Consider the following 13,250-nt stretch of genomic DNA (forward strand, 5'->3'; position numbering starts at 1 on the left):
CCATTCTACTGTCTAGCGGTAACCTCAGGCTCTAGTGAGCCTTCCAAGTGCGCCTTTGGCAGGACAGCCAAAACACACAGTAACTTACTGCGCCCTCACGCTCTGGCCAGAGCAGTCCCTAAATCTATTCTCCAGCTTTTCCCTGCCTGCCCCACTGCAGAATGCAGCCTGACAAAACGGCTTTCAGTCCCTGCCTGCCACCTGCCCACACTGCAGGCCCAGGCCGCCTGCCCATGCAGCCCCTGCTGTGCTGGGAGATGGAGGCGCCTGCAAATGAGGCAGCTTGGAGGGATGTGACAATGCCACTTGATAGACATCACCTTTCTAGTGGCTGTCGGAAGGCCTTAGCCACGTGGGCTACTGTTTGGAGGAAGGAACAGTGGTTCCATGGCCTTTGCCCGCTCTGTTTCCTTCCCACCCTCTGAGAAGCAGTCGTAAAACAATTTGTATTCTGTTTGTGACGTTAAATGCTCCTCTTTGTCCTCAGCTGGAGATGTCTGCAGCTTGTCAGAGCAGGAAGAAGTCTTCTGATACCAGTTAAACAAAGCAGGGGTTCGGTATTGGCTGTTCTGCTTAGCTGCTGGGTGGCCTGTTAGCAAGCCCCGCAGAGGTGCAAGGAGGGTGCCTTTCTCCTAGGGTTGCTGTGAAGGGTGTGTGCCCCGGTACACTGTATGTGTGTCTGTGTGTGTCTCTGTGTGCTTGTGTGTGCATGCGTGCGCATCTGTACTGTGCATGTTTGTGGGTAAACCCTGTGGAGACCAGAGATCAATATTGGGTTTCTTTCTCAGTTGCTTCTGTACTCACTATTAATTAGTTAATTAGAGAGAAGGGTTTCTTACTGAGCCTGATGTTCGTTGGTAGCCTACACTGGCTAGCCACTAAGCTCTAGAGCCATGTCTCTGCCTCACCAGCCCTGCCGGGGTCACAGGCATGCGCCGCTTTTGACATGGATTCCGGGGATCAAACTCAGGTCCTCACTCTTGTACGGCAGTCACTTTCTGACTGGTCCAGTGCCCCGGTTCCAGTTTTTAGTTTGCTTGCATTCACAGCACAGTGGTAGGTCTCACTAGGACTTTTGGAACTCGCCTTGGATGCACGTTATACCTTATCTGGTACTCTTTTTTATCACGTCTCCTGCGTCCCTACCCTCCATCCCGCGTCCCTAAAAACTCTCAGCAGTTTTTTCTTTAAGTTTTTAATTTATTATGTATACAGTGTCCTGTCTGCATGTTTGTATGCCAGCAGGCCAGAAGAGGGCACCAAGATCTTATTACAGAGGGTTGTGAGCCACCACGTGGGTGCTGGGAATTGAACTCAGGACCTCTGGAAGAGCAGCCAGTGTTCTTAACCTCCAAGCCATCTCTCCAGCCTCTCTCAGGTGTTCTTTCATGTCTCTTTCCCTACTTTGTACCATTTAACCATATCCTCAGTGTGAGCTTTCAAGGGCTGAACCTTGTCTTCGGTAGCCTTGGCATCTCGTCACCCCTTCCTCTAGGGTAGATCTTGTTCAGGGTTGCTTTGGGTCCCCCCAAAATAGGCTGAGGTTCCTTTGGACGAGGCTCTTCGGACGTTGAGTCATTGCGGATATAATCAAGGCAAAATCAGGTCTTCAGGGTGAGAGTAACACTGGCTTCCTGTTAAAGGGAGGGAGAAATTCAGAGTTGCACAGAGAAGTGGTACAGTCTTTACATATGCCTCATGGGTTGAAAGACTGAGGAGCAGTGCTGTGTCTCCATGGAGGCAAGGACTTCAGTGATGCTACTGTGGTCCAGGGCTGGCCAGAGCCACCAGGAACACGAAAGAGGCATAGAAAAGGTTTCCCTTGCGGGTTGCTGGGCTGCTGAGAGAGCTTGGCCCTGGTAATACCTTGAGCTCAGACTTTTTACCTCCAGCACTGTGAGGATTGCGTTTTGGTTGATTGAAGGCAGCAGACCCGGTGCCCTTTGTTAGGCAGGGAGGAAGCTAATACCACACTCAGGGAGCGTCTTCATGTGTAAAACATTCACTCTTCCACATCCAGGGATGTTTGTGTTCTTCATTTGTTGCCTGTTGTCTGTCATCGTTGGCTGGCTTTGTGCCGGGGGAATATATATTTGCCTGTTAGGGGAGAAGGCTCAGTGTGCCACATTGAAAAGAATTGAGATTTGGGCCATGAAGTATTTTACAGGACTTGGCTCCATTCCCTCGATTCTAAGACATGGAACCAAATCAAAATGGCTTTACAAATGAAGATATGTATGCCCTTGAGGAATAGGAGCCCAGGTTCAGTGAGGGGCAGGCTCAGCACAGAGCCAGCTAGGGAAGTTGCCAAAGACTTGGGTTTTTTCTGACTTCTGTAGGTAGAATGAGCCTCACCCTCAGACAAGCAGCCCCAGAGCCATGGTGGTGTACCGCAGTGGCTGGGCAGTCCGTGTTCATGTCTTCCAGGTTTCTCTGATAATAACATCTCCTGATGTTATCTCAGTATCCTTTCCTCCGTGTCTCTTTCTCATCCTTGAACCAGCCATTGCGAAGAAGAAAGAACTTACATCATTTAAGCATGGATGCTAGAGTCCACTCTGGGGGCTCTCACATGTACCCCTTACATGCTCCAAATTCACAGCTCTTACCCATCTTTGATACACGTAATAACACACTCTTAAAAAAAAAACCACACCCGAATCCCTAGGACCTATGAAGATAGTCCAAGTTGCATTGGAAAAGGCTGCCTGCGGGTGTGATTTCATTAAGGATTTTGTGACAGGGAAATTGTCCTGTATCCAGGCTCAACATAATGACAAGGTTTCCTATAGGAAAGAGGGAAGGGGAGTCAGAGAGAAAAGATACAAGGACAGAAGCAGAGGTTCATGGACGACCTTGTCTCACCTCTGGCTCTGAAGATGGGGGAACAGACCTCTGGGAGTCAAGGGACACACACAACCTCGAGAAGGCGGAAAGGGCAGGAAATGGGTCTCCAGAGGAAATGCAACTCTGTTAGTATTTGAGGTTAGCTCAGCGACACCCATTGTGAACTTGTAACCCCCGGAACTGGAGCGTGGACCTGAATCGAGTCTCCAAAACCCATGTAAAAATGCTGGGTGTGGTGGCACATGCCTGTAAGCCCAACTCTGAGGAGAAGATGCGAGGGTCCCTGGGGCTCACTGACCAGCCAGCCTCGCCGGGGAGCTCCTGGTTCAGGGAGACACCTTATCTCACAAAGTAATTTAAAAAATAATGCAGAGAACAACTTGAGGAAGGTTCCAGATGCTGGCCTCTTGTGTACACACACACACACACACACACACACACACACACACACACACACACACACGGAGTAGAGAAAAAAAAAAACAAACTGGTTGTTGGACCAGCCTCCAAATGATAAATACTCCCTCATTCAAGGAGTAAGCTCTCATCCACCCTTGCAGGTGGCCAGGTGCCTGAACCAGCCATTTGTGATTCCATAAATACTCTCGTTGTCATGTTGGACCTCTTCCAGATGTCTTCTGTCTTTGTAGCTCCAGCCAGTTTCCTCCCATTCAAACCTGCTGAGGTTTTTTTTTTTTTTTTTTTAAATGTCCTAGGAGAGGTCGGGAAAGCATCAGCTGTTGCTAAGCACTTACACAGAGAGATCTATTTTTAGGGTGACCCATAATGCTGGGATCATCAAGTTCTAACACTGGGTCCTGGGGTCCCCTGTGCCAGGGACAGAGAGACTGCTGGTAGGAAGTTTTCATTCGTTTCTTCATTTCCTGTCTTCTCTGGGGCTTCCTTTGCAGAGGCACAGTGGTGGGACATGGGCATTACGTTCAGAAATGGTTTCAATCGACCCATGCCTCGGTTGCCTCTGGGAAATAAATCTATGGAAAATAATGGGAAGGTACTGAAATAACAGGACAGAAAACGGGAGTAGGGGGACTGGCCTTTGCCAGGATCTTTTTCATCTCCTAATTCTACCTCAAGGAAATGGAACTGTAGGTCTGGAGTAGACCCCCCCCCCCCCCCAGTCCCCAGCTGTCTGTACGTAGCCATTCAGGCACCCATTCACTACGGTTCTAGACTCCAGAACCAACTCCAGAACTTGGAGAGCTGGCTGAACAAAACCTTTGCATCCATGCTAGTGGGTAAGTGAGGAAGTTGGGCTTCTGCTGGGCTCTGCCCCTTCCTATCTGGGTTTTTTTTTTTTTTTTTTTTTTTTTTGTCTATATGAAGTGTCACGTAGCTGAGGATGGCTGAATGCACAAACCCAGACAATGCAGCTCAGTTGAGTGACGTTTACTATTCCTGTAGCCTTGGACATACTGCTTAAAGTACTTCTCCTGTCTATGAAGCGGGCATGGCAACATTATCAACACAACTGGGAATATTGTAAGGACTGAATGATTTACTATGCGGAAAGTACTTAGGCTGGTACCTAAACGTTCTAAGCAGCACCCGAGTGACACATAATTCTGTTTTTAAACAGCTGGGTCCTGTTCAGTTGGGTGTCTGTGCCCCATGGTTCATTTAACTAGATCATTACAATGGGACTTTTTGATGTTGTAAACATTTCAATCATTGTCCTCATAGGTGAGGATTCGCCATTTTTCTTAATTACTTCCTCAGGTTGAATTCTTAGGATTAGAGCGGCTGGCTCAAGAGAGAGTTATTTTTAGGTTATTTCTTGATAGCTGCTACTGATTTCCCTCCAGGAAGGCCTTAGTCTACCTTCCTAGCAGCAATGAATAAGTGGGCCAATATCCTGTGTGGCCACGTTATTAATTTTTAATCAAATGAAGGTCCAGGAAAAAAGAAATCTTTTCCTGGGGATAAAGTGTTCCTCACCTTCCTTCGGTCATAAGCAATAAAAACCCTAAAACCCCCTGCAGAGGATGGGAAGACAAGTGGAACGCGTGAGAATTGCGCCCTCTAATGGTGATCCCTGGGAAGGCACAAACACTTTGAAGAATGTTAGTTGGGGGGGGGATTCGTTTTTTGGGGTGGTGGTCATGATGGATGGGGGACGCAGAGTCTCACGCATCCCGCACTGGCCTTGAACTTGCTATGTAGTTGAAAATGGCTTTGAATTTTTGATCCTCTTGCCTCCATTTCTGGAGTGCTAGGATTACAGGTGTGTGCCACTATGGCAGTTTCACAGAGCCCAAAGGGCCCCTTACATGCTAGGCAAGCACTCTTCCAACCCACCCATGGCCTCAGCCCCCAGAGGCACCATTTAGATGTTAAACCTGCCTTGGGATTACATTTGCTACAGCACGGCTTCAGTAGAGTGTAAGTTTTATTCTTCAGGGAAAACCTGTTACCATCTGGAGATGTTTTCAGATATTCAAGTCTGAGTTTATAGTAGGGGGATCCTGCTGCTGGCTCCAGGTGGATCCAGACCAAGATGTTGCTAACTGACAGTACACAGGACAGCTTCACAACAAGTGTGAATAGTATTTTTGTCAGAAGCCCTGCATGAGAGGACTGGGCAAGCTCCCAATTGGGAGCTAAAAAATCTAGAGTTGTTGTTGAGAAAGGGTCTCACTATGTAGCCCTGGCAGGTCTAGAGCTTGCTGTATAGATCAGACTGGCCTGTAGCTCCCAGAATATGTTGGCCTTTGCCTCCAGAGTGGGAACTCTTTGTGTATTTTTGAGAGAGTGCTAGCCCCAGCTGGCTTTGAACTCCTGGCGGGCCACTTGCTTCTCCTTCCCAAGTGCTGGGACTAAACGCTCTTGCCCCTACACCCAGCTGAACTATTACTAATTGGTGGCCACTTTTTATTGTTATTTGCTTGCTAGAGAGCTCTCAGCTTGCAGAAGAAAGTGGAAAATGAGGGGAACTGAACCAAAAGACAAACATTTCTGTGGAGAGGACGAAACGAAATGTAACCCATATAATGTCGTGTGTGTTAATAAGAGGGATTATTTGTTTGTTTTCTTGGTGGCTTGGTTAAACCTGCCATGGATTTCTCTTGGATGTTTTGATGATGGTTAGAAAACTGTTTGATTTGACACTTCCCCTGGTTTTACAAGCGACACGTTGGTGTTTTCCTAATGTTTTGGACTGCGCCTTCCAGGGTCCTTATGCAGTTAGGATCTGAAGTTACAATTTGGTCTCCACACGTCCCAGTAAATACTGGTTCAATAATTCTTCTGTAAAGGAGGAGGAACAGAAGAACTTCAAAACCAATATTAGGAAGGGTGTGCCCGAAGGGAAGGAACACCAGGAATCTTGGGAAAATCAGCCCATGTTTTAGCTTCCACCCACAATCGCTGAACTCAGAGATCTCGGTCACCAGTGTCCAATTAAAAAATATTCCGTGACTTCGTTTTGCTGTAGCTTTGCTGTAGAATTACATGCATCCTCAAATAATGATTTAGAGGTCTTTAATTATTCCAAAATAACCTTGAGGGTTATTTGGGCGGATGGGATGGGTGGGTGGGTGGATGGGTGGGTGAATCTTTTGTTTTTTTTTTGAGACAGGGTTTCTATGTGTGTAGCTCTGGCTGTCCTGGATCTCACTCTGTAGACCAGGCTGGCCTCAAACTCAACAGAGATCCACCTGCCTCTGCCTCCCAAGAGCTGGGATTAAAGGTGTGTGGCACCACTGTCTGGCGAGAGAAATATTTTTTATTGTGTGAATGTGTGTCAGACAGAAATCTCCAGGAGTCCTTTCTCTCCCTCTACCATGTATTCAACTCAGGTCACTGGCCTTGGCCACTAGTCCCTTAACCCATGGTGCCATCTTGTCTGCCTCAGCCTGGAGCAGTACCTTTCAAGCCACAGGTCCCAGTAATGGCTTTGTAAGGTAGATTTCTGACTCACGACCAACAGTACAAAACGAACAAGAAAACTTAGAATAAAAAACATTACAGTAAGAGTAACCTTAGTTTCGGTGATATGCAAACAAGCCATATTACATAGATTTACGCATGGATATTTGTATGTGCACACGCACAATGAGAAGTTCTGAAGGTAGTGGCTTAGGTTCTATGGTGTGATGAGACCTGACTTGTGTTTAATATTGAATTCCTGCTCATCTCCCGTCCCTCAACTGAGCCTCCTTTGTTTTCCAGGTGGTACCCGGGAGATTGGCTCAGCGCTCACCAGAATGTGCATGCGGCACAGAAGCATCGAGGCCAAGCTGAGGCAGTTCTCCAGGTGAGGAGCATCCTTGCCCCTATTCCAGAGGGTTAGGTTCGTGGTGCAGTAGTCTTTAAGCCTCCACACCCCGTTCTTTCCTCTACTGCTCATTCACGGAGTGAGCTGGGCATCCGCTGTGTGCGGGGGATGAGTCTAGTGCTGGGGTTGCCGTGGAGACCGCTAGCCCTGCCCCTGCCCTCAGGAGCCTGCACTGGCCTTCAGATCACTCATGTGCCTCCCACAGGTCTCCTTATCACCCACCAGTTGTGGAGATGCTGCACACTGCTGAGGTCCCCTCCACACAGGAGCCTCTTGGAAGGAGTGAGATATGTCTGCCCTACTGCCCTGTCCCCCAGGCCCATGTGCTGATTACAGAGCCCCCAAGAGGGAGTGGTACCTCAGAGCCCTCCTTACTTCAGTTATTAGGCACAGGAATAGGGTGAAATGGCAGTGGCTGGTTCAGGGATTTGGAGTCACCTGACAAATACAAATAGCCCTTGTGTCCCAAGCAGGTCAGCGGAATTCAGCATTGTCCTGACATTTTCTTTGAGGGGATGCATAGAGTACAAGGGTGTACCCAGAATTCTCTGCCTTTGATTAGAAACTGGCACTTGCAGTGTGAGAATGTTCTGGGTCTCTTCCATCTTTCTCCTTGTCCAGGTTGTGCAGTTACCGTGTCTTTATTATTTTAGGTCCTGAGTACCTGTAGCACCTGGGGTCTTAAAAAAAAATAATGCTTTCCTCATCCCCTGAATTTTAGAAGAAACCAAGTTAAGCTCGGGTGTCTCTGCCTCTTGATGATTTCCACTGTGTGGCCAGAGGAGTGACCCCAGGTTTCTGCAACCTGGCTTTTAATGTGGCTGGAAGATAGGAGAGGGTATGAGAAGAGGTCTCTCCAGCTCGGCATATTTATGTCTTTTTTTATGTGGTCATTTATTTATTTGTTTATTTGTTTATTCATTCATTCATTCATTCATTCATTCATTCAAGATAAGGGCTCAGAAAATATCTCTGGCTGGCCTAGAACTCACTGTGTGGACCACGTTGGCCTTGAACTCACAAAGATCTACCTGCCTCTTTTTCTGGGTCGCTGGGATTAATGGTGTGAAGTCATGCGCCATCACCCTGGTTTATATATTTATAAGAACTTCTTAGTTGTCATCAAAAGTATCCTGAGACCAGGGCTGTTCTGAAGCTGGGCTTGTGAGGCAATGGTGGTTCATCATGCTGCCTCTACCTGTTTCAAGGGAATGATTTAAGTATGTTTGGACTACTGAATGTGAATCCTTTGGAGCATCTTGCTGTGTAGCCCAGGCTGGCCTCAAACTGCCGATCCTTCTTTCTCACCCCCGAAGTGCTGGAATTGATGAGAGGCGAGCCCCACCACCCCCACCACCCAGAGTGCATCTCACACAGGAAGTACTCGCTTAATCTTTATCTCTTCTTTATCTTTTGGCAAAAGTGCTTTGATTGATTGCCTGATAAACCCGCTTCAAGAGCAGATGGAAGAATGGAAGAAAGTGGCCAACCAGCTGGACAAGGACCACGCAAAAGGTACAGCAGGAGGCGTGGGGCGTGGTGGCTGTGAGTGTTGCCGTGGCTGCTGCCGCTGGTTCCCTGGGTCACTCCTGTCACCAGAATGGCTCAGAGCCCTCTCTGACTCTTCTTCTCCTGTAGGCATTTCAGCTTCGGGGGATGAGCTCCCAAGTGTTCCCATTGACTTTTTTTTTTTTTTTTTTTTTTTTTTTGGTTTTTCGAGACAGGGTTTCTCTGTGTAGCTTTGCACCTTTCCTGGAACTCGCTTTGGAGACCAGGCTGGCCTCGAACTCACAGAGATCCGCCTGGCTCTGCCTCCCAAGTGCTGGGACTAAAGGCGTGCGCCACCACTGCCCGGCCCCCATTGACATTTAATCATTGCTGTTGGCTTGGCATGGAACACTGCTAAGCACCTGGTCCTCTGTCTTACTCCTCTGTGGTTTTCCGGTCACTGAATTTAACATGAATTGTAGTTGTCTTAGTCAGGGTTTTCATTGCTGTGAAAAGACACCATGACCAGGGCAGCTCTTATAACGAAAACATTTCATTGGGGTGGCTTTCTTACAGTTTCAGAGGTTCAGTCCCTCATCGTGATGGCAGGGAGCATGGCGGCGTGCAGGCAGATGTGGTGCTGGAGCTGAGAGGGCTACATCTTGCAGGCAACAGGAAGTCAGCTGAGACCCTGGGCGGTATCCTGAGCATAGGAAGCCTCAAAGCTGCCCCAGAGTGACACACTTCCTCCAACAAAGGCACACCCCCTAATAGTGCCATTACCCTGAGATTTTTGGGGCCAGTTATGTTCAAATTACCAGAGTAGTGGTGGGTTCAATGCCAAACATGCATACTTAAGACATTTTAGAACATTTTGAAGACCTGCCTGGACCCTCATGACATAAAGACCTTGGGTCACCTGCTTGGTACTGGCCATTTTCTTTATGTGTTGTGTTGGGTAAGAAGTCTTTGTGGACTCCTTTTGCCAGTCATTGGGGATCTTGGTGGCATGAGATGGAGCCAGGTGTTATCTGCAGAGGAAGTAGCACTGATAACTGTCGAGTGATGGCGTGTTTTAGTCCTATCGCACAAGCCTATCCATAGTGGCATAATAAGGCCCTTTTTTAGATCATTCTGGTTCATTGGTGGGTTGGTTTTGAGATGAGGTCTCACTACATTGCCTAGGCAGCTCTTGAACTCCTCCTGAGCTCAAATGATCCTCCTGCCTCAGCCTTCCAATTGAGGTAACAGACATGTGCCACTGCGGCTGGCTAATTGTGAGGTGCTTTACTTGCTGGTTGTTGTGGAATGTGTAGAAAGATCGTTGTGTGGTCCGCTAGTACAGGAACGAAGGGCCCTTGGACAAGAGTAAGCCCAGGGAAGGACAGGGAAGACAGCCTGTGCTGGGTGGGTGCACCATGTAAGGTGGCTCCTGAGACGGGCCACATTCTGGTCTTGGGGATGGTTGACTGTGCTTCCTGGAGGCTGGACAGTGAAGACTATTCCACATGCCCAGATGCTGTCTGTAACCACTGGGGACTTTGCATCCATCCAGATCACTCGTTCTTTATGTTCGGGCACCCAGAGTGATTGAATTCGTGTGTTCCATGTCTGTGCATGCACTGGTGTCACAGAATACATGAATTCATCTCGTTTTCTTTTTCTTTTTTTTTTTCTCTTTTTTTGGTGACTGTTCCTCTAAAAGTTGATCATCGGCTCTCTCTAGTGGCCATGTGTCCCTTTGCACTAGGAGCCATGTCCCTAAAGAGCTTCAGTGACCTTCAGTGAAGCATTTTGATAAGAGAATATTGTAAAATAATGAAAGCTTGTGTGCACTGAGGAGTTACAGACAGTTGTGAGCTGCCATGTAGGTGCTAGGAATTCAACCCGGGTCCTCTGGAAGAGCAGCTAATACTTTTGATTTGGTGAACCATATCACCAGCCCCCATTCCCATTTAAAAAAAAAAAAGTTGTATTTTACCTTCAATAGGGAAAAATGGCCCCTTGAATCTGTGTTTCTTCTTAAAGTTTCACGCCCTGGTGATGTTTCTGGGATCTAGCTCCTATGTTTGAAACAGTACTTAAACTTCAGCTTTTCATGTACTATCAAGGAGGTGGGCAAATTTGTAGGATTTATTTTCCCCCTAGTCCTTGGTTGTTCACGTGTGTCCAGCATCGTTTCATTAGGAGAAAATAAAAAAGAAAATAGAACTATGTGACTCCACAGCAGAGCTAACTGTGACAGAGACATGAAGACTGATGTGTAAAGCTTGTCTACGAATGATTTTTCTGAGCCGCATCATGGGGAGAAAGTAGCGAAGAGCTCTGCTTGGCCTGTGCAGTCAGGCAAAGTCCCTCGATTGGCACTTGGTATTCCTCCTCCTGCCCATCCCCAGTGCATGCACCAAAACACTCATCAGTTCCTTCTTTCCTAATATTCCCAGTGAAACGGAGACAGCCCAAGTCTGTGCAGATTTAGGCCCTTGTCGGTCTCTGCGTATCTGCTGGGGTGACCTCTGTCTGGACAGGCTACAGGAGTTCGGAGTGCCAACCTGTCCAGGCACAGTGAGAAAGTATTTCTTTGACGTCACCTTCAGTGGCCATGTATGCTACCGGCCCCCAGCTTCTCAGAGTGTTCAGCAGAGCCCAGGACACCGTCACTGCCCTCGGGGTTGCGGACAGAACTACATTGCAGGCAGGGTGCAGGCTGGGACACAAGGAAACCAGAGGTCCGTGGTGGTGTAGGTGAGCACAAGTTTGTTGAGGAGTTAGAAAGCAAGGTGCCATTTAAAGAGTGTCCTGTCTCATCGAAGTGAGTGTGGGGCAATGGGAGGTGAGCTAGATAGAAAATAGGACCCCACCCCCATGGGCTTCCTCCTCCAAGAGGAATTGCAGGAATATTGTGCTTGTGTGTTGCGTTATGTGTGTTCATGCGTGTGTACACCTGTAGGGGTGAGTACCCGTGGAGGCCAAGCATCATGGAGGTCAGAGTTCAATGTCAATAGCTCTCCATTTGTGATTGGAGCAAGGTTCTTTTGACCGTAACGGAACTTGCCATTTCAGCTAGGCTGGCGGTCAGTGAGCTCCAGGGACCCTCCTGTGTCCTTCCCAGCTGCCCTGGGTTACAGGTGCTCATAGTCACATCTGGCGTTTTACTCTTTCTGTGGGTGCTGAGGATCAAAACTCGGGTCCTCATGCTTCCACAGCAAAGCACTTTATCCAGCGAGCCATCTCCCCAACCCCACATGTCTGTGCTTCAATGTGAGAGTGAGCGGGGCAGAATTGGGCTGGAGGAAAACCGTTCTCACCCTGGCTTGCTTATGCCTTCAGCAAATGCATCTCAGGATCGCAAGGGCCGATCTTTCCTGAATTCTAACAGACATATTGTGATTTTTTTTTTTTTTTAAATTAAAGCAGTCCCCAATGACATCCTCTCTTGGTGTGGGCAGGACAAGGAAGGACTGTAGTGCACTTTGTGGTTTTTCATGTAAACAGCTCCTTTGTTGTGAAGTGTCACTGTGATTTTTATCATTGTGTATTGGAGATGGCTATTTACTGTGTGTCTGAGATAATGCTTTCTGGGATAAAGGTTGAGCAGAGTGGTGACATTCTTCAATGTTCTGCTTCCTCTTAGAATATAAGAAAGCTCGCCAAGAGATAAAGAAGAAGTCCTCTGACACCCTGAAACTGCAGAAGAAGGCAAAGAAAGGTAATGAAGTCTGCAACAGTAGTGTGACTTGGAGAGTAAGTGAAAGTGTGCTGTGTGTGACCCAGAGGCCGTGTGATCAGAGTGTGCTGGTGTGTGACCCAGAGGCCATGTGATCAGAGTGTGCTGTGTGTGACCTAGAGGTCATGTGATCAGGGTGTGCTGGTGTGTGACCCAGAGGCCATGTGATCAGAGTGTGCTGGTGTGTGACCCAGAGGCCATGTGATCAGAGTGTGCTGTGTGTGATCCAGAGGCCATGTGATCAGAGTGTGCTGGTGTGTGAACCAAAGGCCACGTGATCAGAGTGTGCTGGTGTGTGACCCAGAGGCCATGTGATCAGAGTGTGCTGGTGTGTGACCCAGAGGCCATGTGATCAGAGTGTGCTGTGTGTGAACCAGAGGCCATGTGATCAGAGTATGCTGTGTGTGTAAACCAGAGGCCGCGTGATGCATAGGCTTCCTTAGAGAGATAGGGTGGTCTGGAGAAGGAGTAGGAGCAAGCTCCACCTACCTGGGCTAAAGTTCTTTTTTAAAAACTACTTTATTATTTTATATGTATTAGTGTTTTGCCTTATACATCTGCACACCACATGTGTGTGTGTGGTACCCATAGAGACCAGAAGAGGGCGTCAGATCCCCTGGAACTGGAGTTGCATACAATTGTGAGCTGCCATGTGGGTGCTGGGAATTGAACCGGGTCCTCTGGAAGAGCAGTCAGCGTTCTTAACCGCTGAGCCGTCTCTTCAGTCCATGCATTAAAGTGCAGGACATGGATGAGTGTGAAGCCCTTGCCAGGTAGTCTTTGTCATTCCCCTGCCTCAATCTTCAAAATAGGGCAGTTCCTTGCCCTCTGTGCTTTATAATAAAGTTCTTGGAGGCCCTGAGATAGTGCATAGGAGCCATTATGCACATGTCC

At 48.0% G+C, this 13,250-nt stretch overlaps 1 protein-coding gene across 6 annotated transcripts in view; it reads left to right on the forward strand.

Annotated features, from left to right (window-relative positions):
* Window positions 1-13,250, forward strand: part of Mtss1 (MTSS I-BAR domain containing 1) — a 154,093-nt gene that overhangs the window by 107,688 nt on the left and 33,155 nt on the right. For all 6 annotated transcript variants that reach the window (XM_059247116.1, XM_059247117.1, XM_059247111.1 and 3 more), the window contains 3 exons: window positions 7,036-7,120; window positions 8,565-8,656; window positions 12,264-12,338. In XM_059247116.1, the coding sequence (XP_059103099.1) occupies window positions 7,036-7,120; window positions 8,565-8,656; window positions 12,264-12,338 (252 nt within the window). The remainder of the gene's footprint in view (window positions 1-7,035; window positions 7,121-8,564; window positions 8,657-12,263; window positions 12,339-13,250) is intronic.

This window comes from Peromyscus eremicus, chromosome 20 (assembly GCF_949786415.1).
Source record: "Peromyscus eremicus chromosome 20, PerEre_H2_v1, whole genome shotgun sequence".
NCBI lineage: Eukaryota > Metazoa > Chordata > Mammalia > Rodentia > Cricetidae > Peromyscus > Peromyscus eremicus.